The sequence below is a fragment of the Lontra canadensis genome, unplaced genomic scaffold, assembly GCF_010015895.1.
Source record: "Lontra canadensis isolate GAN:19392208 unplaced genomic scaffold, GSC_riverotter_1.0 scaffold80, whole genome shotgun sequence".
NCBI lineage: Eukaryota > Metazoa > Chordata > Mammalia > Carnivora > Mustelidae > Lontra > Lontra canadensis.
In genome coordinates this window covers 2324875-2350898 of record NW_022631074.1, presented here as the reverse complement: position 1 = coordinate 2350898, position 26024 = coordinate 2324875, and the positions used below count along the sequence as shown (strand labels likewise).

The following is a 26024-nucleotide window of genomic DNA, read 5'->3' as shown; positions in this document are numbered from 1 at the left end:
TGAGAAAAGAGAAAGAATGAAGCCCAAGAGGTCTAAGAGAATGCAAAAGAGAATAATGTGATATGAACAAGAAAGAATTTCTTAAAAAATGTATTGACTTAAACATTTACATTTCTGACCCATCCAATACCTTGACCTCTCAGTTCCCTGATGCCCTCATATTTGGTAATTATTTTGTTGGTCCTCCCTCAGTCATGATCACACACCAAACTTTGTCATCATCATTACCTCACTACTATAAAACTGAAAAATTTCAATTTTTTTCAATTTAAAAACATTTAAAACCTCCCATCTTCTCAGTACACTGTTCTAGTATGCATCAAAATCCTAATAAACCCATCATTTACTTTTATTCTTCAATTCCCCTCTACCTTTAGTTCTCTCTTTAACAAGACTTTTTATTTTATTTTATTATTTTATTTTATTTTATTTCATTTCTTTGATAGAAAGAGAGAGTGAGTGAGAGGGAGAGGGACAGAGAATCTGAAGCAGACTTCATGCTGAGCACAGAGCCTGATGCAGGGCTCAATCCCACAACTGCAGAATCATGAACTGAGCCAACTCAAGAGGTAGATGCTTAACCAACTGAGGTACCCAGACACCCCTCTTTAACCAGTCTTAAATGCAATCAAAAATTTTTTTTCTTTTTCCCACCATTGTGCTTAACTGGTTAATTCCCAGCCCTGAGGAACACAACCGTTCTGTCTTCTCTTTATCAGAACATCAAAACAAAGTGAAGAAAAAAAAAATGAGGAGAGGGTAAATGTTTTATTTGCTTACACACTGTTCTTGAAATCATTATGCAAGAATAAGCATGAAGAGCAATGAGAAAAATATTTTATTTTATTTTTTTTGAGAAAAACAATTTTAAAGCCAAAGTAAATATTATTACTATGTCTTTGAATTTTTCATGTATCTAAAAAGTTTGAAGTTTATTTCTCTGATCTGTGGAAATATGTCTCATGTAGCATTATAAAATTTATTTAGAATATGATTATATCTACACATTTCTGCCTTCTAGAATTCTTCAACATAATATTGAAAATGTGTATTTTTGCTAAATTTATATATTGATACAGCTAGTATTAGCATTTGTTAAGTTGGCTCTGCCCTAACATTTAAAATATTTAGGGCTAAAACAGTACAGTAAGTAAAGAGAAAAAAAGGAAGGAGGGGCTTGAGGAAATTACCCAGATGAAGGAATTATTAAACAATTTCTCTTTTATTTATTTATTTTTTAAATTTTTTAAAGATTTTATTTATTTATTTGACAGACAGAGATCACAAGTAAGCAGAGAGGCAGGCAGAGAGAGAGGGGGAACAGGCTCCCCGCTGAGCAGAGAGCCCGATGCGGGGCTCGATCCCAGCACCCTGGGATCATAACCTGAGCCAAAGGCAGAGGCTTTAACCTACTGAGCCACCCAGGCACCCCGTCTCTTTTAAATACGTAATATCTCCATATATTTCTAGCCTGTTGCAGTTATTTGTCCTGACTCATCTAGTAAGTATGCCTGTGCATTTTGTATGAGAAAGCAAAAGAGTAGAATGGTTCCTTAGCCTCTTTTTCTCACTAGTCCCCATGCCCTTTTGTGTTTAGTGGTTTCAGGACTTGCTCTTCAATCATGTGTTTTATCATAGCAATTTTTAGGTTAGCTTTTGCTCAGTGTAGGTATGATATTTCCCATACCTGCACAGTTGTTGTTGTTGTTGTTGTTTTCATGTAAAAAATACGTGTAGTTTGAGAATCTCAATGATTCGTATTTAAAGGCTTGGCGGTGAAAGCCCCAAACTCAAATATCACCATAAGTACTTCTGTCGATAAGGTCAAAGGTGTTAAGGTGGTAATAAATGAAGTCAGTTTGAAGTGGAAAATTCAAGCCTACTTATTCCATTAAATTGTAAGTTGACACTCTGATTTTGAATCTACCTACTCACTCATGTAAACTCCTGAAATCAACTACTACACTAGTGTGGTGTCAAGTAGAAGTCTCATTACATTAAAGATTAGATTTAGAAGGGATAATAACATCAGTGTCAAGTTCATCATTACATTTAAAATCTCAATAGCAAATAAGAAAAGGACTTCTATCCTGATTAATCTGAACATATGCTACTTGATTCTGTTTTTTTAAGGCACTTCTTGCCTCCAAGTTTAGAAGCTTGTAGTTGAAACAGAAAATAACCAATACACAAGAGGTAAGTGCTCTTTAGAAGCTTTGAAAATAATGGCCTTTTTGAGAGTGCCTGTGAAATCCTGGACCACTTTTTTTTTTTTTAACACTTTTGAGAAACAATGTAGTCATACTACAAACTGTATAATTCCAGCCAATTTATGGGACAACAAATAAAAGATTATCCCTAGAAAAGATAGGATTGTTATGATCCTGAAGGAGTGATAGATTTTAGCACTGAAGGAAAATATTCAAAATTGTGACAAATGTTTGAGATAATCTCTCAAGGGCTTCGTGCAAAAGCAAAACAATTACCCATGCCTTATCTATACTTAACTTTTCTTTTCTTTGGTAAATAAAAAATATTAATTCCTGGTTAAAAGGTCAAGAAACCTTAAGTAACCTAAGCAGTAATAAGTTCCTCTGTGTATATACATTAAGCTTAAAATCTCTATGATATATTTAAAAATGATTTTGCTCAAGAAAATATTTTCAACTTATTTGAAACTTAGTCACTTCTGAAACCTTCCTCTGACTAAGCTAGACTTTGGAACATTTTCACTTTTCTTTAAATCAAGAATTTCTGAGTATAAATTTTTTAGAATCTGCCATTGTATCAATCTATGTACATTATAAGGACAATTTGATGTCATACAGATTGTATCTACAAGCATCTTAATCAATCAGATGCCTGAAAACCATTAAGTTCAAGGGGGCATTGCAATGATATGGTCCTATATCCCATGTATGAGTTACTTTATAATCCATTACTTATACTACTATAAAATAATGCTAATTTATAAAATCTATTATTTATGAATATTTATATTAAACACTATGTTACTACTATAGAACTGCTTCTGTTCCATGACTTGCTTCTTTTCTGGTATTAAAACAAATGGTCTTAGAAAAGTAAAGTAAAATGCACATCATTTATCTGGTAGCTGGGGAATTAAATGCCCCATATAAGTCAATGCTGAAGATAATTGAAATTTAAGACATAAAAATGTGAAAGTATATTTTGATCATTTGAATGAAACCCTTCTCAAAAGCTCAAACTTATCTGGATTATTTAAAATAACATTCTTAGTGGCTTTTGATTATTTTTTTGGAGCTCAGACCTCTTCAGTCTGAACATGTATTTTTGTATACGGATGGTTTTAGAGGGACTGAAGTGATTAAGACTTCCGCTTCACCACAGCTGGTGTTAATGCAATGATTTTCAAACCTTTTGAGGTGTGATCTATAGAAAATCACATTTTACAGCCTTACATAATGCACAAACCCATACAGGAAATGAAAGCTTGCTCTTTGTAAGGCACTGTGACATTGTCTTTACTTTTTCTTCTATATTTCTCTATATTTCCCTTTCTAATTCTATTATTTTCTATTTTATTTTTGGCTCTTAAAAGGAATCTGCTAATTGATCTTACAACTCATTAATTAACCACAGCCAGCCATTTGAAAAACACTGACCCAGAGTGAGAGTTCCTATGCCCTATAGGTCTCTTTGTCCTTGTGCTACAAAGCTATTATATTTTTAATCTTGCTTTTATATGGGCACTTTGAATATGGAAAAGATGAGAATTTAGATAGGGAAAAAATAGGGGCCCCAACTAGACTGTGAGGGTATTTCAGGTATATAGACAGAAAAAAAATAAAGATAAGGAAGAAAAAAAATCAGAACCCCTGTCCCAACTGCTAGGGCTAAAATATGTTTCTAATAATTACACTGTGGGGGTGCTGTATGGCTCAGTTGGTTAAACTTCTGCCTTCTGCTCAGGTCATGATCCCAGGATCCTGGGATTGAGCCCCATATCTGGTTTCCTGCTGATTGGGGAGCATGCTTCTCCCTCTACCTCTGCTGCTCCCCCTGCTTGTGCTCTCTCTCTCTGTCAAATAAATAAATAAAATCTTTTAAAATTAAAAAAAAAATTATGCTGTGACCACAGAAAATACAAAATATCTACACACACACACACACACACAAAATGATCAGGCCTCAAAGGAGAAATTAACTATAAAGATTAACCAGACCTACATTATCCACATATCAAAAGATCATAGATGTCACAAGAAGTAAAGACTCACACACAATGTATCTCTCATGTCTAATTACAGAGCACTGACCTCACCACCAGCAAGTTTCCTGGTAAAGTCCTAACTAATAAAAGGCCAGAGATTAAAAGCCTTCATTGGCAACCTGATTGGAACTGCTCTCACACCTGAGAGCTTTTTCTGTACTCTTTTTTTTTCCTTATTATGTTATATTAATCACCGTATAGTACATCATTAGTTTTTGATGTAGTGTTCCATGATTCATTGTTTGTGTCTAACACCCAGTGCTCCATGCAATCCGCGCCCTCCTTATTACCCATCTGTATTCTTGCTTAATAAAACTCTATCACTTTGCTCATTCTCTTTTGTCCACAAGATTCATTCTTCAACTTCCTGAGACAAGAACTTCACAGTGTTCATCCTTGTACTTGTAATCTTGAGTGCTAGTGATGAAGTTCATCATAGAATGCCATTTCAGAAACATTCGCTTGCAACAAGTCATAATGGTTGCTGTTCTTTTCTCCTATTTTTTATTTTGATTCTCTCTTCCTTTTTTCTTTTCTGGAAGTATCCCAAATATTTCTGGTACTCTAAATTTGCAAGAGTTGGACTGTAAAGCCATTGGTAATTAGTGGCAGATTCTTCCTATTGTAGTTAGAGACCACTATAAATGTTCATATTTTCTACAATTGAGGGCTTTGTTTTGACATTTAAATTTTTTCAGACTCTGAAGTTTAGGGGGCTTCTGTATAATTGAGGTTATATCTGAAAAAGTGAATCTATATACACTCCACATTGTAAAGATCTGTGTAATGCAAGAAAATGTCTTTAGATTAAGTATATGGCTTTCAGAGGAATAAGAATTTTCTTAGTTTAACTGTTGCAGATGACATGATACTATATATTGAAAACCCTAAAGACTCTACCAAAAACTATTAGAACTAATAAATGAATTCAATAAAAATGCAGGATACACAATTATTTTGCATAAACATGGCATATATATACACCAATAATGAACTAACAGAAATATGAATTAAGAAAACAATTCCACTTATAATTGTATTAAAAAAAAAAAACTAAGTACAAGTTTCACTAAAAAGGTAAAAGACCTATACTCAGAAAACCTTAAGACACTGTTAAAAGAAACTGAAGATGATACAAGTGGAAGGATAGTCCATGCTCGTGGCTTGAAAGAACTAATACTGTTAAAATGTCCATATTAACTCAGAGTAATCTATAGATTCAATGTAGTCATAATCAAAATACCAATAGCATTTTTCACAGAACTAGAACAAATTTGTATGGAACTAACTAAACTAAAATTTGTATGGAACCAAAAAAGAAAACCCCAATTATCCAAAGCAATCTTGAGAAAGAAGTACAAGACTGGAAGTATCACATTCTCATATTTGAAACTACCCTACAGAAATACAATAAACAAACAGTACAGTACTGGCACCAAAACAGACACATAGATAAATGGAACAGAATAAGGATCCTAGAAAGAAACCAAGCTTACCTGGTCAGTTAATCTATGACAGAGGATGCAAGAATACCCAATAGGGAAAAAACAGTCTTTTAATAAGTGGTACTGGGAAAACTGGTTGTCAGAGGGGAAAGGTGTGGGGGAATGGCAAAATAGGGGAAGGGGATTAAGCAGTACACATTTCCAGTTATAAATAAAATAGTTATGGGATATAAAGTAAGGTATGGGAAGTACAATAAATAATATTTCATCTTTGTATGGTGTTAGATGGTAAGTACACTTTTTGTATTGAGCATTTCATAATGTATATAGATGTCCAATCATTATGTTGTATACCTGAAAATAACATAATGTTGTATGTCACCCATGCTTCAATTAGATAAATAAATAAATGAAATAAAAGAGTTTTACCATACAAATCACATATGTGAATGAGCACTTATCTTCACAGAAGATAGATTTTATAAAACTAAAACATAATGAAAACCCATGAACTAACTAGCATATAGAAATTCTATTTGATAATGAATATTTGAAATTAACTTAGAATCTAACTGATAAAGTTCATATAGACTGCTTCTTAGTATCCTTTATAGAATGACTTTTTCTTTTTCATTTTGTTAAGATTTTATTTATTTGAGAGAGAGAGAGAATGAGAGAGAAAGCATGAGAAGGGAGAGGGCAAGAGGGAGAAGCAGACTCCCTGCCAAGCAGGGACCCTGATTCAGGACTCGATCCTGAGACTCCAAGATCATGACCTGAGCCAAAGGCAGTCGCTTAACCAACTGAGCCACCCAGGTGCCCCTAGAATGACTTTTTACTTTCAAAGGAGAAAGATATTTATTATTCTACATTTCCCTCAAAAGGAGAAAGCTGATATTTTTCTGTGTTTTTAGATTTCTTTTCTCAAATATGCCCTTGTTACTCCAATAGTCTTTGGCCTATAGTCTCTAAAGTATATGTGTGTGTGTGTGTGTGTGTGTGTGTGTGTGTGTGTGTGTATATTTAAAATTCAACTTATTATATATATATATAATCAGTTGAATGGCAAAGACACCTTTGAAGAAGAGTTCTAAGGAAAATGAATTTATCACAACTGAAAAGTATTTCTAAAGGTTTATATTTCTCAAGTGTGAATATTTTGAATGGCTTGGATACTTTGCTGAGTTAAAAATAAAAAAATCTGCTTCACCATTAACTGAAATACCACCAAATACCTACAGTGATTCTGAATTAATTTTAGTTTCCACATTTTGTTTCCTTCATATATTATGCAAGAGTCATGTCAAAATATTTAACACAGGCACAGAATAATCTACTTCTTAGTTGACTGGTGACACCAGAGGGGCAGATGTTAGTTCTAATGTTATGACATATATTACAGAAAAAAACTGCAAGGATAAAAGACAAGTCTTATTGAATAGCACTTGTTGAGCAAAGGGTTAATATTTTCTTTAATTAAGGATGAGGTATAGTATTTCAGATTTTTTCATGTTAAGAGTGATTTTTGTTTCTATAATTTTCCTACAATTACCATTTTGATGACTTGTTTTTACATAAACATGCATGCAATGTTTATATATCTTTAAATAAAGAGTAAATGCCAGGATGTAATCTCATATTTAATACATTAAAAAACACAGGGGTACCTGGGTGGCTCAGTGGGTTAAAGCCTCTGCCTTGGGCAGGTTATGATCTCAGGGTCATGGAATAAGCCCCACATCAGGCTCTCTGCTTGGCAGGGAGCCTACTTCCCCCTCTCTCTCTGCCTGCCTTTCTGCCTAGTTGTGATCTCTATCAAATAAATAAATAAAATCTTTAAAAAAATACATTAAAAAACACAGATTTTTAAACCCACGTGTCCAAAAGTCCACATCTTGAAAATCTTGTCAACATATAAGACATTGTCATTCCACCATGGTGTCTTAACCATAGTGAGACATTTTTGTGTTAGAGTTTCCTGCTGAACATTTACATAATCCCTCAAAATAATTGGCTTTTTGTTGTAAGAAAACTGCTTACCTAGAAATGTTCAAGAAATACATTTCCTCTATGGATCTATAATCGTGGTTCTGTAAGCTCTTATGGGACTTTTGCAAGACACAGGAACATTTAATTGAAAATGATTGAGTGCCCAACACACCACAGATGCCCAGCCTCAATAACAGCAGTGCAGATTACCAAGAGTCAGCTTCTTGTTTCAAAAACAAAACCAAATATATTCAGTCTCATTTCCAAGATAACCACTTGTGTGTTTCCGGAGAGTCGATGTGTGATTAAATTTTGAAACCATGCGATGGAAGCAAAAGACCATATGGGCCTCAGAAAAGAAACTCCTATGGGAAGGACAGCACATGGATATATATATATATTTTTTTAATTATGAAGACTTAGAACTAATCCCCCAATATTATACCTTTAAAAACATGGTAGAAGAAATTGGCTCTATTGCCTTTAACTTTTAATTAGTTAATTAAAACAATTTTGAGTCTTCTACATATTGGAAAACAAGCAAAACACACACACACATACACACAACCAAATAATCAAAACAAACAAACAAACCACAAAAAACAATCTAAAGGCCTATAACATTTTTTATACCAAGGACTGACATTTTGAGAGATTCTAAATGGTAAGGACCCTTATTATGTTCATTCCACCAATTATGTTGGTTATATCATAAGCATAATACTTAACAAAAAAGCATAATTTGGAGGATTGCTTTCTTTTAACTTCCTGCTTATACCCTCTAAGGCTTCACATTGTATTTCACTGCATTGGTTTTTACATTTGCATTGGTATTGCTTTGTAGCTGGAACGTGCAATCTTAATCGTTTTGAAGATACATCAAATTAAGAATATAATCTGGTTATACACACAAGTATACATACATATATATATGCTTACATATATATATGGTTACATATATATGGTTACATATATATATATATATATATACACACACACACATATAAAAAACACTGAGCACTTGGGTGGCTCAGTCAGTTAAGTGGTTAAGTGTCTGGCTTTGGTTTAGGTCATGATCCCAAGGTCCTGGGATCAAGTCCCACACTGGGCTTCCTGCTCTATTGGGAGCCTGCTTCTCTCTCTTCCTCTGTCTGATGCTTCCACTGTTTATGCTCTCTCTCTTACTTTCTCTATCAAATAAGTAAATCTATAAAATATATATATATATATATGTAATAATAAAATAGTTATTATACACCTAATCATAAAATCTAGTCAGGAATTATTTAGATATATTTAGAAACTCGTTAGATAATATTTAGATATTCTAACAGGTTTAGGCTTACATAAGTGGTAATTGATCTATAAATTACATTTTTTTTTTACATATTTGATTGAAATATAGCCTTTCCTACTGGTTGGTGAAAACTCTCTCATTCTTGCCAACTTCACCAGGTTATTGTGAAAAATCAATAAAATAGGAGAACTGAAAACACCGGGTAAATAAGAAAACATAATCATCAGTGTTGTTAAAATTTTATTTATTTATTTTTTATTTTTAAACATTCTTAAAAAGATTTATTTATTTATTTTTAGAGTGGGGAGAGGGTCAGAGGGTGAGAGAGAATCTCAAGCAGACTCTCCACTGAGTGCAGAGCACCATAAGGGCCTCAATCTTAAAAGTGACCTGAGCCAAAACCAAGAGTCAGACACTTCACTGTGCCACATAGGCACCCCATAATTTTTTTAAAGCATGTTTGTAATCTCAATTCTACCACTTATCACTTGGGTGATTGGAAAAGATCCTACAATCTCCATAAAACTTATTTTCCTCATTTAAAATCTAGAAATGACTATAAGTCTGCAGGCCTTTTCCAACAAGATAGTTGTGTAGTTTAAATAAGACCATAATCATAAAAAAAATTGGGAAACTATATCAAAACAAGGTCTTACACATCGCAGACCCTGGATTGTCAACCACCCACGGGTTATGCCTTTCACTCAATTTTGGTTGTGTAAAGGTTTTCAGATTTCCTTTGGCCTTCTGTGAAAACTTGCTAACATGGCTCTTCTATTCCAGGAGAGCTGCTCTAGAGTGTAGCCTTGTCCATGTTTGTGGAACCAAACTCATTCTCTACCCCTTTCAGTCCTTTCCAATTATTCTACAACTTTTTCTACCTTAACACTATGAAGGTGCTGCTTCTATGGCTCAGTATTTTTCAGTTTCCCATTTCTCACTATATTATATTTTACCCCTGACAGGTATTTTCCAGTTTCCCTATTTCTCATTATATTATATTTTTCCATTTTTTTCCAGTTTCCCATTTTCCAGTATTTTCCAGTCGCCCATTTCTCACTATATTATATATTACCCCTGACAGGGGTTCATGCCTCTGACTCTCTTCTAGCACCTCATTATTACTGTGTAACCTCAACTAAAATAACCATGTTGTTCAATCCGTTATGCCATGACTTTAGCATGGATATCTTTGCTGTTCAAACATGGTTTTTAAAGTCACAGATAATTCTGTGTTCATTCTGCTTGCAACTTGGATTTCAGAGCCATGGAAGAAATTTGAGATGATAACTCAATTTCCAGGAGGCCATAGCAGTCCAAAATTTGCATATGTATTAAATATATAATTAAGATGCCCAAGTTTAAAACTTGGTGAGATAGACTATATGTAACTCTTTGACCAAATTATAATTTATTGTCATCCTCATGGTTATTATTTACTATGAAGTTACTTGGAGAAATTTCGTATACATAGTCATTTATCTTTAAAACAGTTTGTTCACTAGATTTTATTTTATTTTTAAAGAAAAAAAAGACTTGGCAAATGGGCTTGAACTCTAATGTAAACTGTGGACTTTGTGGTAAGAACAATGGGTTCCTGTAGGTTCATGGTTTGTAATAAGGGCACCACTGTTATGTGGACTGTTCATAGTGGGGTGTGTTGTGCATGTGTGGTGATGGGGATATATGGGAACTCAGTACTTTCCAAGCTTCACTATGGGCCTACATCGGCTCTAAAAAGTATAATTTATTAATTAAAAATAAAACACTTCAGGTAGTTAAGTGACTTGCTCAAGTTGACTCAGACTACAGATATCCACAGATTTATAATTCAAGCCTAGTATTTCTCTTTCTGATGTGCCATACAATTCTTGGTGCGATACAATTCTTGGTGCCCCAGAGCATGATAGCATTGGAATTATATCTGTCCAGAAGCATAGACCTTGATGATTAACTCCATGACTTTCTATAACACAGATCACAGGAGAGAAATAACTATTGTGTAATTAACATCTATTATGCATTAGGTCAAATGATATGAAACTGCTATTATTATAGATCACTGCTCTTCTTTCAAAATTTGCGTTTGTCCTGTTTTGGCCTAAAACATTTCATTATGGGTGATAACTTCCCTTGTTTAACTCCTGGTTTATTTTGTCATTTCTTCTGTCTGTGATTAGATTGTCTGACAATTAGTAAATATCCTGTGCTTTGTAAAAAGGTCATCTTAGCCTGAGAAAATGGACTTGATATAATAAAACTGTTTTGTCTTAATTTGCAACTCATTTTTTAATCTCTATTATACTAAGAAGAAATGCATCAAATATATCAATATGTTCTTAACAGATTTCTTCTCAAATTCTTGATCATTTTGAAAGTGGATGTGTAATTGTTCCTTTAGAACACCTCACCGGTTGTTATGTGGTATGTGATCTGTCTTCCTAAATATCAAAATCTTTCTTCTTGTACAGAACAGGGCATGTTATGTGCTATGCAATTATGTATACTAGATTTATGCCAAGACAGGAGAATAACTGTGGTTATCAAGAGGTGAACTAGTAAGTAAAATACAAAAATCATGCTGCAAACACAGAGAAGTTTATCGAGACCTATCATTATTTTATTTTACAGATTAAATGCAAAATCTACATTTATTTAACCGGAAGTGTCCCATAGCTTTTCTGAAATAAATTTACAAAGCGTTAAATATTTGATTAAAATGAGTGATGATTCTTTAGCTCTAGCATGTGAGGGCAACCCCACACCTTTTAAGGTCATGACTTTAATGTAACAGCTTTTTTCTTTCTCTACTTCTATAAATGGAGAATGCTGCTGCCTGAAAGCTGTCTGGGAATTCAGCCAAAGAAAGAAGAAGGTTGCAAAAACTCTGGGGACTTGAAAGAAAAGTGGTTGGCATTAGCTCTGTCCTCACTTTAAACTAAAATTAAAACAATAGACAGACATGTACAGTAATCTCTCTTTTAAGGAAAGAATACAATGCCTCTATAGTAATGTCAAGTGGAAAAATTTGGTCCTGGCCCAAGATATGCAGCTGTTCCACAGGAAAATAGGAAAAGGCTTCAGTCCAAAGCAGGCAAATAAAGCATGATTGTTCGTAAACAGTCACTGGGGCCCTCACATTTAGAACAAGGAAAACAACATTAGCATAGAGGAGGTCAGGTTAGGAGCAGGAGTCTCAGTACAAGTTGAACCATGCCATCGGTTTATGATTTATACGAAAGACAGTGGTGTCATTTTGCCTGCTATCCATATGCCTAGTAACTGTGAATAATTCATTCTTCGGGAAATTATGTGCCAGGGAAATACTTTTTAAGAAACAAAGAAGATTTGATCGTGGATTACAGATACGAGAAGAAAAGGAATCATACATCCATTACCCATTATCCATTTCTGATTTTCACCTTCTCATTCCAGAAGGATCAGGCAAATGGAAAAGATGGTAGAAAGTAAGTGTTCAGATAGCCCTTTGGAAGCTAAGCCATGGTGTGGCTTCTCAGTGGTTTCAAAATAACAAAATGGGGAATCAGGTGTAATAGCTGTAAAGTAATAGAGCAGAACTTTGACCGTGATTACCAGAGTAAGACAGGAAATTTAGACCTGCCCACTGGGCCCATATGTGATATCACATACTACATTTTTACTCCTATTCTTTAGGATTTTTTGATCTTGTCTTAAAATATGAACACTAGCTCTATTTTTTTTTTTTTTTAACTTCTGTTTGGCATACATTTCTTTTCTCATTCCTTTCCACTTTTCATGATTCATTTTCTGAAATGGGTAGTCTTTCCATGTGTTTTACTTCCCCGCCACCTACTAATTCCCTGATTAATCCATTTCAATTTGCCTTCTGTTCTCTTTGCTCTAGTGAGACTGTTTTCTTTATGAGCAGTAAGATTTCCTTCTGGGGAAATCCAATGATTTCTTTTCGGTCTTCCCTTGTTTTTTGTCCTGTCTGCCTCATCTGGCACTGTTGGAGACAGAATAAAACTAAAGAGAGGCAAGGAATTACACTGCCTTTAAAGAGGTTAATGCTTTCATTTACTAGAAATGATAGTTACTTTGAGAATGCAGAAGAGTGGATTTTAAGATGATTAGGAAGAACAGAAGAGAAACAGTGATCCAAAGGCAGGAAGGAATCAAAGACGTTAGCTATTTCTATAACGTCAATGGCCTGGCAATCTACAAAGAAAGAAAACGATAAAAAGAAAATTGCAAATGAGTATACAAGAGAATCAGTTAATACACATTTATTTGTAGATGGTGGCATACAGAATGTAACACTGGGAACTACCTGGATAAAAACAGAATAGAATGATCATTTTAACCCTTATGGAGCTTATAAGGTAATCACCAGAAGATATTATGATAATTAGGGATTTTTTTTTTTTAGTATGGTTATAACTTCCTGCTAGATATGGTCAGTTTGTTAGGAATTTGGCAAGTTTTCAGAAAGGGCACACATGTAGAAAAAAGCCTGATAAAAGAGGATGGCAACAGTAAAACACTTCTTAGGACTAGCCACTTTTCCACCGTCAGGCTCCAGGGTTCATCTTCGGTGCTAAATAATTTTTCAAAAAAGTTACTTTGTCTAACATAAGCTGGAACAGAGACCCACAATAAAATACATCTATTCAACCACATTTGAGCTGAAGAGAATGGACTACCTGAAGATCTAACTACCTAGACCTCACAAGTTAATTATTCACATAAATTAAAAGCCATTTCTGGGGTGCCTGAGTGGCTCAGTCAGTTGAGCATCTACTTTCCTTTCAGGTCATAATCCCAGGGTCCTGGGATGGAGTCCCACTTCAGGGGCCTGCTTCTGCCTCTGCCCCTCCCCCTACTCAGGCTGTCTCTCACTACCCCTCTCTCTCCCAAACAAATAAAATCTTAAAAAAAATAAAAATAAAAAGATCTCAGGTCATCTGAATTAATGGTGCTTAGATGGCTCAGTTGGTTAAACATCTGCCTTTGGCTCAGATCATGATCCCAGGATTCTGGGACCCATTCAAGTCTGGCATTGGGCTCCACCCTCAGCGGGGAACCGGCTTCTCCCTCCCTCCCCTGATTGTTCTCTCTCTCTCTTTCAATCTCTCTCTTTCTCTCTCTCTCTCAAAAAAATAAAATCTTTAAAAAACAAAACAAAACGCTGTTTCTGCTATTGAGAGTACATATGGAACCAAAGAGTAGATCCTTGACAAGTCATTAGATACTCTTTGAACAGGGGTATATTTATTTCCAAGCATTCTAATAATTGTGTTTCCCAACCTTATGTAATTGTATAAGTTGTACACATATTCCAAAAGTAAACATATGTATTTTGGGGCAGATCAATGAAGAAAAAGTAAAAGTAAAACTCCCTTGCTATGCCTTCATGATCATGTTCCTTCACATCCCCGTATGCTGACCTCTGAGATTATGAGGAGGGAAAAAAACAAGCAAACAAACAAAACAACAATAGAAGCTGAAGCAAATAGAGAGAGAGAGAGAGGAGGAACAGACTGACATGGGAAATAATATGTGAAAGCAACAGGTGTGTGGATGGAAGGAAAAGTTAGGCAAGAAATTCTGTTGTGAGATACATAGAATCAGGATTAAGGAAATTGGGATTTTAGTATGTCTAAACTGAGTAGAGTCTACTATACTTCTTTTTCTAGTTAAGAGTACTGAACTTGTAGCCAAAAGCTCTTCTTAAAGCTATAATACCTAAATGCACTGTCACACTCAGCATACTGCAGTTGAAAAATGTCTTATATAAGCAATTTAATCATATCAGAAAGTAAGAGCTAGGAAAGTGAATTGCACAGAATATATTTTGTAAAGCTATTATGAAAAAGTTTGTTCCTTTCAGAGTATAAAATGCCTTAAATGTTTCTTAAAAGATAGAGGAAAAACAGTGGATTAATTTATCGAAGATTCTTTATATGTTTGTGTCTTTAGAAAATAATACTGGAAGCCAGAATAGTTTTAAAATAACAAGACTTTGATAAAGTGTGAATTCACTTAGTGTGTTAAAATTGTAATTTCATACAACTGAAGAAGTTCAAATTTCAGGATTCTGCCTTAATGGTCTTTTAGAAAAATTCCTTATGTAATAATAAGAAATCTAAATTTCTATTAGAAATAACTTTTTAGTAACTTAACTTGATTTGCACAAAAGCTAGCCCATATAGTTTTACATGGAAAACAATTAAATTCCTCTTATTAAAATTTAAACAAATTGCAGATCAATTGGAAGCTTTTTAAAAAATCAAATAAATGACTTTCAGCACAACCTAGACTGTTACCATATTAGAAAGATCAAAGTGCTGTCAAATAGTCTTTGAGTCATGCATATTTGGGTAATCTATGCTTGAATTTTGCATAAAAAAGATTTTCTATGAGTTAGTTGTTTATAAACATGAATGTCAAAAAGTTAAATATTAGAACTATATATTCTAATAATGAAATTATTTTCTAATTGAAAATGTTGAAACATCTCACATTCACAAATTATGTTCCTTGAGGCTACATTAGAAATGTAGATGTGATTTCCCTTCTTATGAAAATGATTTCCCATTTAACTTTAAAACTTGAGAATATTTTGAGGATGCTTCAGTATTTTCAAAGATTTTCATAGGAGAACTAAATTTAGCAATGTGTAATGTCTATCAGTCTTATGATGTAAACAGTGACTGATTAAGCCCACTTTCCTTTCAGGTTGAAATATCTTACTAGAAATAAAAGGGAAAAAAATCACAGCTGGAAACCTTCCCAGAAACTTCACTAGATGACAAAGTAAAAGACCAGTCTTCCACAGATACTTAATGAAGACATGGTTCAGGGGATTTCTGTTCTAGAGATCACTTTGCCCACCAAGGAAAGACAAAAAACAGTGGATTTCTTCAGTTAAAGTCTGAAATCAAAGCAGGATAGGAGGAAAAAGTGAAAAACTTTAGTGCTCATTAAATCACTTACAGTGGTTTTCCTTTGGATTCACAAGTCAAAATTAATGGCTGTCCTTCTTGTGGAAAAGGAGTGGATGGTATAATCTTAACTGATGGTGTATCTAGAAAAAAAATGAAAAAGAATATTAAGAAAGGTCACTAAATACACATAAATATATATATTTCATAATTATACATCATGGCATGTGTTCAGGCTTTTGCTTATTAGTGTGTACATTTACAAGGGATTTCTGAGATTTGGTGAAACACAATATACAGTTTTAAGAAGCTACCATCCTGTCTATGGAACATTAACAAAGATTTCTGAATATCTTATGAACCCCGCTGTAGTAGTATTTCTGAAATCTGAATATAAAACTGAAATTGCAAAATGTGGTTCAGATGAATATCAAGCATTTCATACAATTGTTTCTTCAACTATTTATAGATAGCTATGAATACTATCATTATGGGCCAAGTGCATTTATGTACATTTGAATAACAACAGTTTTCTGTTGCAGGAATACCAGGACTCAAAATAAAGAACCCTCAAAGAACTCAGGATCAACTACTGTCTCATAATCATTACGCAGGATCTTTTTGAAAATGCAGGAATGCAGGGGCACCTGGGTGGCTCAGTGGGTTAAGCCCCTGCCTTTGGCTCAGGTCATGATCTCAGGGTCCTGGGATGGAGCCTTGCATCTGCATCAGGCTCTCTGCTCAGCAGGGAGCCTGCTTTCCCCTTTCCCTCTGCCTGCCTCTGCCTACTTGTGATCTGTCTCTCTGTCAAATAAATAAATAAAATCTTTAAAAATAAGAAAGAAAATGCAGTAATGCAGCACTTAGCACATGTTGTTTGGTCTAATGTACAGTCAGCAAATAATTTAAAATAATTGTGTAGAAAATTACTAAAAGTTAACATTTTATTATATATAAGGCAACATTTGTTGTAATTTTTTTAAAATTTCGATTTAAAAATAAAATCATCCTTGGTAAAAGAGGATTCAAAAACACTTTGTGACATTAATATGTATAGCTTTTGTGCCACATTTAATACTGTTTAATCAACACATAGACACCTATTTCATAGAAGAAATGGAAAATAAACTTAAAAAAGGAGACAATGTAAACATGCTCACTGCTCTATGAGACTTTGCTAGTCTTGGCATTGTGTGGCCAACACAACATGGAATTCCTATCAATATGGAATAGCTTCCTGCTCTTACCTCTGCATCCTCAACAATAAACAAAATAGTCTCTGAACATTCCAGACAGTCATGATTATTTTCACCCTTCCCTTAGGGATGATGGAAAAATTGAACCACCTGGGGTTATACACACACTCTGATTTTGAACCAATTAAATAAGTATCTATCAACAGTATAACTTTCAGATTACTTTTAGGTTACTTCAGGAAAATATTATTCAGACTTGTCATACATCAAACAGTAAAATAGGATCCTGTGGAAGACCTTACATCATACTTATAAATTATTTACAGATTTTCAATACTTTTTTTCCAATCTTTTAAGCAAGAAAATACATTCTTGGTAATCAACAATAATATCCTGGTTGCAAATAGGGATTCCTTATAGATTATGGTAAAGATTTCAGTGTGAAATAACCCAAGGCAGGATGAAACTTGACAAAATAGGACACATTTTCATCATACTTTTTTAAATGGTAAGAAAAAAATAATTTAATAAAGCATTAAATTATACTTCAGTAATTTTTTGATTATCACCATCACATTTACAGAATCAGTTATTGACTAGGATGATTGTATAATGTTTTCTTCAAAAAGTGAAGGCGAAATGTCAACAATTATACAGGGTAACAAGTATGAGCCAAAATTATTCTGGAAAATGAGGTCTATTGTCTTTTGAACATTGAACATATATGCATATAGCAAAATGTATTTCATCCTAACAAGCAGAAGCAAGATTCAGCTCCAGAGGAAAAAAAAGGTGGAAGAAAAAAAGCTCACAAAGTGTGATTCTAGAGAAGAGAGCTGTGTTAACTTGGGTGTCTATGATGGTTAATTTTGTGTCAACTTGACTGGACCATGGGGTGCTCAGATACCTGCCTTAACATTATTCTGGGTATTTCAGTGACAGTATTTTTGTAAGAGATGAACTTTTTTGTTGTTGTTGTTAAGATTTGATTGATTGACTGATTGATGGATTTAGAGAGCACAAGTATGGGGAGACGCAGATGGAGAATCTTAAGCAGGCTCCATACCCAGCATTGAGTCCAACCCTAGGCTTGATCCCACAACCCTGAGATCATGACCTAAGCTGCAATCAAGAGTCAGAAACTTAACCCAATGAGCTACCAGGTACCCCTATAAGAGATCAACATGTAAATCAGTAGACCGAGTGAAACAGATTGCTCTCCCTAAAGTGGCTGGGCCTTGTCAGATGAGTTGAAGGCTTGGATAAAACAAAAAAGCTGATCCTTCCCCAAATAGGAGAGAATTCTTCCTGTCTGATGGCCTCCAAGCTAGAAGATAACTTTTTTTCCTGTTTTGGTCTCAAACTGGAACTAAATCATCAGCTCTTCTGGGTCTCTAGCTTGGCAACTCAGCTTACAGGTCTTGGGATTTGCAGCCTTCATAACTGTATGAGCCAACTTTTTATAGTAAGTCTCCTTTTCTATATATACGTGTTATTAGTTTTGTTCTGACAAATACAGAAATCTAACAAATAGACCCTGAGACACATCTTTTATGGGTGTGATATTAGGAAGGAATGGAAAGTGAGACATAAAGAGAAGGAAGTAAATAAAGAATGTGCTATTGAGCAGATGACATGATGGGCAACCAGGATTTGATTCTGCTCTGGAACTCTGAGAGACAATATAGGGCATGCCTCAGACTTATCTTACTTGATGAGCAAGGGGCAGGAGTATTTAAGGAATATTTACCAATTTTCATTAGTGTTTGGTTGAGGATTACTCTGAAGGGAGGCGGAAGGTTATTTCCCTGGCATGCTTAGTCAACTCAGTGCACAAAAATGGTGTTTGCTAAAGGGATATGGGCAAGTCACCACTAGTATCTGCTTCATTAAGGTAAAATATATAAATGGCAGGTAGCTGTTAGAATAGAGGAAAACAGAATATGGCCCAGTTTCTCTTAGCTTTACCAGTTTTTGTTTAAGCAATTTATTAAAGGTGAGAATTTGTATCACACATAATCCCTGGAGGCATGATTCCGGATTCCATTTATATCCAAAATACAGAATTTTAGTTACAAGAAAATGCTAGAGCAAATAATATTATTTGCATGTATTTCTACAAACTTTCAGGAAGACCACCAAATAACCTCTAAAGTAACCAAAATCAAGAGATATGATACAATGTTCTTTTATTTTACTTCAGAATTATTCAAAATGTTGATTAGTTTCTATGCCTACAAATTATGTTTGCTAGATTTCATAACACCCCGCTTTCTGTGTCCCCCTACCCCCACATGTTTCTGATTTAACTCATATCTCTGGCTACTATTTCTCAGGTTCTGTTGTCTTTTTGCATTTAGCCTTTAAATACTGAGATCACCAAGAATGGAATTCATGATCTGTTCTCATGTTAATTTTGGCTGGGTCCTTTCAGCCACACCCATCTCTTTAGATTATAGGTAGTAACCAGTCATTCTCAGGTTTATATTCTGAGGCAATTCTGTACCACAAGCTACACTGAAATATATGCAGCACCCATTTGACATGTCCCCTCAAATATCTAAAAGACATAGTGCCTTTACCATGTCCAAAATGAACTCCAGCTCTCCAACCATTACCTCCATCTTCTTTAACTGGCAATCTCTTGTTCTGTAGATACTGCCAGCCTCCATCCAGCTACATACACCAGACACCTCCTGTTTCCTTGGATTTCTATCTTCAACCAATTAATTAATTCTGGTTGATCTATGTCCTGAATAGTTTTCAAATCTGCTCATTTCTTTCTTATATCTCCACAACTACTTCTTTTATCTAGTTTACAGCGATAGTGAATGGTCTCTCTCTCTCTCATGTCAGTTTTTGTCTCCCTAAAATCTGATTTTTAGAACTAAACAAAGTCGTCTTCTCAAAACATAAATCTGACAGGGGCACCAGGATGGCTCAGTCAGTTGAGCATCTGACTCTTAATTTCAGCCCAAGTCATGATCTCAGGGTTGTAAGATGGAGCCTCAGTTGGATTCCACACTACATGTGAAGTCTGCTTGGGACTCTCTCGCTATCCCTTTAACCCTCCCCTTTGCTCATGCTATCTCTCTGTTTCTAAAATAAATACATAAAATCTTTAAGAAAAAAAATACAGATAAATCTGATAACAGCAATGTTCTGGTTAAAACCCTGAATGCTTAATCTTTGCTTTTAAGACTGATAGCAAAATCATTAGTATCGCCTTTATCTCATGTGATCTGTACACTTTATCATCTTGCCTTTTTTTTTTTTTTAAGATTTTATTTATTTATTTGAGAGAGAGCACAAGCAAATACAAGCAGGAGGAGAAGGAAAAGAAAACTCCCTGCTGAACAGGGAGCCTGACAAAGGGCTTGATCCCAGGATCTTGAGATCATGACCTGAGCCAAAGGCAGATGCTTGACCAACTGAGCTACCAAGAAGCCCCCCTCTCTTGCCTTCTAACATTCATTTTCATTCTTTGAATAAATTTTATACAAATTATCTGGAATATTCCATTCTGGGAGAGTTTATTTAACTCTTGAAACTCTTGAAACATTTTTGAGGGCAATTATTCCTTACCCTTGAGTTTGATCAGATGCGTCTTCTACATGTTCTCTATCACCTTGGTATAATTTTTAAATAGTCACGGCTATATCTTCAGTATCTTGCATAATGCTTTACACAAAATCTGTGCTTAATAAATAAATTTTTAAATGAATGAATACGCTAAGGATTTCCTTATACTTTCTTATTGGTTTGATATATTAATCCTAAAATACTAAAAAGGGTTTAATTGAAACCTTTTGGGGTCTGTTGTATGTAAAATTAATCTTAAATATTCATGTTACAAATAAACCACTTTTTTTTTAAATTTATTTATTTGACAGACAGAGAGCACTAGTAGGCAGAGAGGCAGGCAGAGAGAGAGAGGGGGAAGCAGGCTCCCTGCTGAAGCAGAGAGCCCAATGCAGGACTCAATCCCAAGACCCTGGGATCATGACCTAAGCCGAAGGCAGCGGATTAACCCACTGAGCCACCCAGGTGCCCCCAAATAAACCACTTCTTAACAGAGTGACATTCTTCAGTTCTTTGTGGATATGTATGGTATTTCAAATTACTAATATAATGTGTTACGTTGTACCAATTAATAATAGTAAAAGGGGGTTAGTAAAAATGCATTATTATTGCTATAAATTTATCTTAGCTTTGTTTCAGCTTTTTAAAATAATTTCTGTCTCTGTTTTAAAAGGTCTTCAAGTAAATGAACTCTAACACCATATTTATTGAACATGTCTATATAGAATCATATATATTTTACACAAGATCTAATGCCCATCATATATAAAAAACATGCAGATGGCAGAGAACAGTAAATAATTAGGTTTAAATTATTTTAGAATACAGGATATATACTATTATTATAAAACACTACACTTAGTAAAATATATATATATATTATATGGTTATTTCATTAACTACATTTTGAGCATTCAGGATCCAAGATCTTAACCTATCTAATTGTATATTATCATCTCCTAACAAAATGCCTTAAATGTAAGAGCCCTTTAAATGTTCAGTGTATAAATGAATTAGTTGCTTCTTATTTCTTTCGAAATGCAAGAAAATGAGAAAGTTTGAATAAGAATATAGAAAACAGGGATATATTCATTCATCCACAAATTATTTTTCAGTGCTTCCTAGCATACAAGCAAAAAATATGCAGCTATTTTAAAAGCACAATATCTTCTTTCTAAGATTTTTGTGGGAAAAATATCTCTCTTTAAAATCTATTTTTAAAATTATTAAAATGTGAAAAAAAATACACTTTAGTCTTAAGTGTTATTTCTTTTACTTCTCTGACAAATTCTGGGTTTCCTTTAGAAACAGGCACAATTATTATCAAGAGATAGATTGATGCACAAATGATTCTTTTTTTAATCAAAATTTTAAAAGCTTTATGAACCTGACAGTAAGGACACCTCTTGTTTTATTTGAACAACTCAGAATTTGAATCAAAGTGAAGATATTGATCCAGTGAAATGGATTTTCTATATCCTTAACAAAGATTTTAGAAAGGAGAAAAGATCAGTGATGCAGCTACTATTAAACCACCTAATGGACAATCTTAAACGCACAAGCTCTTAAAGTATTTAGTGTCAGGGGTTCAATGTTTATCCGTCACTAAGGGCTCTGTAGATGAATGAAAAGAAGTTTTAAATCAAATGTTTTATCAATAAAAAAAAGAAAAAAAAAACTTACCTCTTCCATAACAAAAGAAATACAACAGAAATTTAAGATTATAAAGAACATCAGCCTGTTATGGATGATGAAAAAATTTCCAAATAAAAGAAGCAATTGTAGGGGCGCCTGGGTGACTCAGTGGGTTAATGCCTCTGCCTTCGGCTCGGGTCATGATCCCAGGGTTCTGGGATCGAGCCCCACATTGGGATCTCTGTTCTGTGGGGATCCTGCTTCCTCCTCTCTCTCTGCCTGCCTCTCTGCCTACTTGTGATCTCTGTCAAATAAATAAATAAAATATTAAAAAAAAAGAAGCAATTGTAAACTAATATCTACTATCAGCATACTGTATCATTCCATATTGAGTGAACAAAGGTGGTTTATAACTTAAAACATCAGTCAGTTGCGTGCATTGTCCATGACATTATGTGGATCCTTGGTTAAAAGCAAAATATTACTTTGATCATTTTATGGGTTCACAAAAGTTATTTCCTATGAGTACTCCCAAATAATTCATTTAACATTTGTATAGTTCCTAGAGCATATGAGTCATAGTACCATTACCCATTTATATCCATTATTTCACCAGAATTGTAACAGAACATTATAACATTCACAGTGTAACACCTAAAGCTCTGGTGTTAGTTTTCATAAATGATGCTACTGAGTATTTAGTATATTCTTAGAAAAGCAAACTCATCTGAGCAGTGTCTACATTGTTCACTGCTTTATCCTTGGTTCTAGAATAACTCCTGGCCCTCAATTAAATATTTGTTGAATAAATGAATGAGTAATGAATTTTAATTAATATTTTCCAACCACTAGTGTGTTATAAATCAAATTCATTTGTTATAGTTAATCTTCTAATGGTAATGAAAATTGGGCAAATATTTAGTAAATAATAGTCATTGTTGTAAATATTCTGTATCTATTGGCTCAGTGAACTCTCTCCTACAGCATACCAGAAAGGTTATGTTGTTGACCTATCGTGTAGAACATGAAGGTAAGTCTCAGAGGAGTCATTCACCCTAGTTACATAATCATAAGTCATTTACGCAGTTTGAGTCTTGTTCTCTGATCTTCACTTACCTCAATAAGCTTGTGTTTCCTTTTCCCTCTTAGATGACGCTAGGAATTGCTAGTGCTTTTGTAGTAAACTCTGTGTCCTCTATCGTTCTTTAAAACCAACTCTTTTCCCCATTTGGCTGGATTGGAAACTGGCAAAAGATTTGCTTTGACTCTATATGATCTGCAAGTTATAAAACCTATCTGGCAATGCTACTGAATTCTACATGTAAACCATATGTCAGTCTGCCTGATAATCTCCTCTTCTTCTTCTTCTTTTGTTTTTATGTATTACATCCCCCCCCACATCTCTTCAGCAGATGAAAATATTCTTTTGAGTGAAGGACGTTAAAAGGTACAGACTTCCAGTTACAAGATTTTTAAGTTTTCAAGATATAACGTATAACATGATGCCTATAGTTAGTAATACTATATGTGTATTTGAAAATTGCTAAGAGAACAGATTTTAAGACTTCTCATAACAAGAAAAATTATTTTAACTATGTGCAGTGATGATGTTAAATAAACATTATAGTAATCATTTATATATATATATATATATATCCTGAATAATTACACTATATACCTTAAATTAATACAGTGTTATATGTGAATTATATATCAAAATTATTTATCAATAAAACTGGGAAAATATTTTAAAAATAAAGAAATATATTTCCTTATTTATTATGATATACCCTTCTCAGCAACATATTTCTCTTCTCTATAAAATAATACAGAAATATTCCCACAGCAAATTTCTATTAAGGAAAATTTAGAAACTTTTAAGTATTTTGTAAATGAAAGAGTTATGATTCTTTGCTTTATAGCAAGGTTATTTTATAGAAGTTTCTGGAAAAAATAATTTAATTAGCACCCTTATAAGTACCTCTCGGTAATTACATTAATACTAAAGAAAGTCACCTATGCAAATTTCTGAAGCCACTTTGAAGTTTACTCTAAAATAAGTAATAGTTCTCCGTTAGAGGCAATTGTGCACCCCACACCCAAGGACATTTGGCAATATCTGGAGATATTTTGCTTGTTACAACATGGAGGACATATAGAAGGAATACCATTAGCATCTAATGATAGACAGGAAGGTTATTGAACATCCTATAGTACAAAAGATATCCCCTTCACAACAAAGAATTACCTGGCCCAAGATGTCAATAGTAGCCTCCTGCAAAATGTTTACCTTCCCTCTATTCATTACCTATATAGCTCTTTCTTGTTACAATGGATTGGGAATGACCAGAGAACTATGAAACCGTGTACATTTATATGGGATGCTTGGTCTATTCTCATATCTCATATCTCTACTTCTGAAATGAAGGAAGTATTGAATACTCTGAGAAAGGCCATTATAATACTTTACTGAAGTAAAAAGCTACAAAGCAAACTCAGTCTACACTTCAAGGTTGACCACTTTTCATGTTGATACACCAAGAGTTAAGTAGAATCATTTCAGCTGTTATGTATTTCCTCTGTGTAAGACTGATTTTTTCTAAAGTGTCCAATTTTTCCCCTGTTTGTAATTTTACAATAAAACTCAAACTTTCAACTTCCCTTTTAACTCACAACATTATGCAAAGAATGCTCAAAACTATCAGGTACTTTTCCTTCAACAGTTTGTTAAATTCCTTTTGATTCTAATGAAAAATTATTTTTGTGTCAATCTTTTATTTATTCAACAAATATGTACAAATCAGTGTGGGCATAAGACCCATTACTACTACTAGTCAAATGTTATACATCCACAAATATAGTAGCCTATAGTAATTTAATCCAAGCAGAAAGATAAATTATGTATAGTTCAAAATCATGCAAAATTCAAAACTGAAAGCAACATAGCACTCTGACAGTGTATTATGGGTGTTATCGAGGAAGAGATTATATGTATTTGTCAGAAACAAAGAAACTGGGGTGCCTCGGTGGCTCAGTGGGTTAAAACCTCTGCCTTCAGCTCAGGTCATGATCCCAGGGTCCTGGGATCGAGCCCCGCATTGGGCTCTCTGCTCAGCGGAAATCCTGCTTCCTCCTCTCTGCCTGCCTCTCTGCCTACATGTGATCTCTGTCTGTTAAATAAATAAATAATATCTTAAAAAAAAAAAAAGGAAAGAAAAGAAAAAGAAACAAAGAAAGTTACCCAGAGAAGAGGCACTTAAAACAATTCAAAGAATACATAATACTTGAGCTGACAAAATTTTTCTAGAGGTAGAGAAAATAAGGGAATTCAAACAAAGAGTTGAATAAGGGGTTGATGAAAAGAAGAATGTGACTGTATATGAGTTATATGTGAGACATCTAGAAATAATGTAAACTCTAGGATGCATTATCTCTAAAGAGGTGCCAAAAGCAATGTTATAGAGGGGTATATTTTCAAAACCTTCAGTATCAAGCTAAAGAGTTTGGACACCATGTTAGAGGCAATAAGACACCATCTTAAGTTTATAATCAAGTGGGTATCAGGGTCAGAACCAGGGTTTAGAAGATATTTGGCAGTGGGTAAAACTGAATGGATCAGGGAGCTATTAGAAGCAAAGTGTTTCTATTATGAAGTTGAGCCACAAGGAAAATCTTAAGTAAAAGAAAAAGGTTGCAGGA

At 34.1% G+C, this 26024-nt stretch overlaps 1 protein-coding gene across 2 annotated transcripts in view; it reads right to left on the bottom strand.

Annotated features, from left to right (window-relative positions):
* CADM2 (cell adhesion molecule 2) overlaps positions 1 to 26024 on the bottom strand; it is a 464221-nt gene that overhangs the window by 99459 nt on the left and 338738 nt on the right. For both annotated transcript variants that reach the window (XM_032882208.1, XM_032882209.1), the window contains exon 6: positions 15965 to 16055. In XM_032882208.1, coding sequence (XP_032738099.1) covers positions 15965 to 16055 — 91 coding nt within the window. The remainder of the gene's footprint in view (positions 1 to 15964; positions 16056 to 26024) is intronic.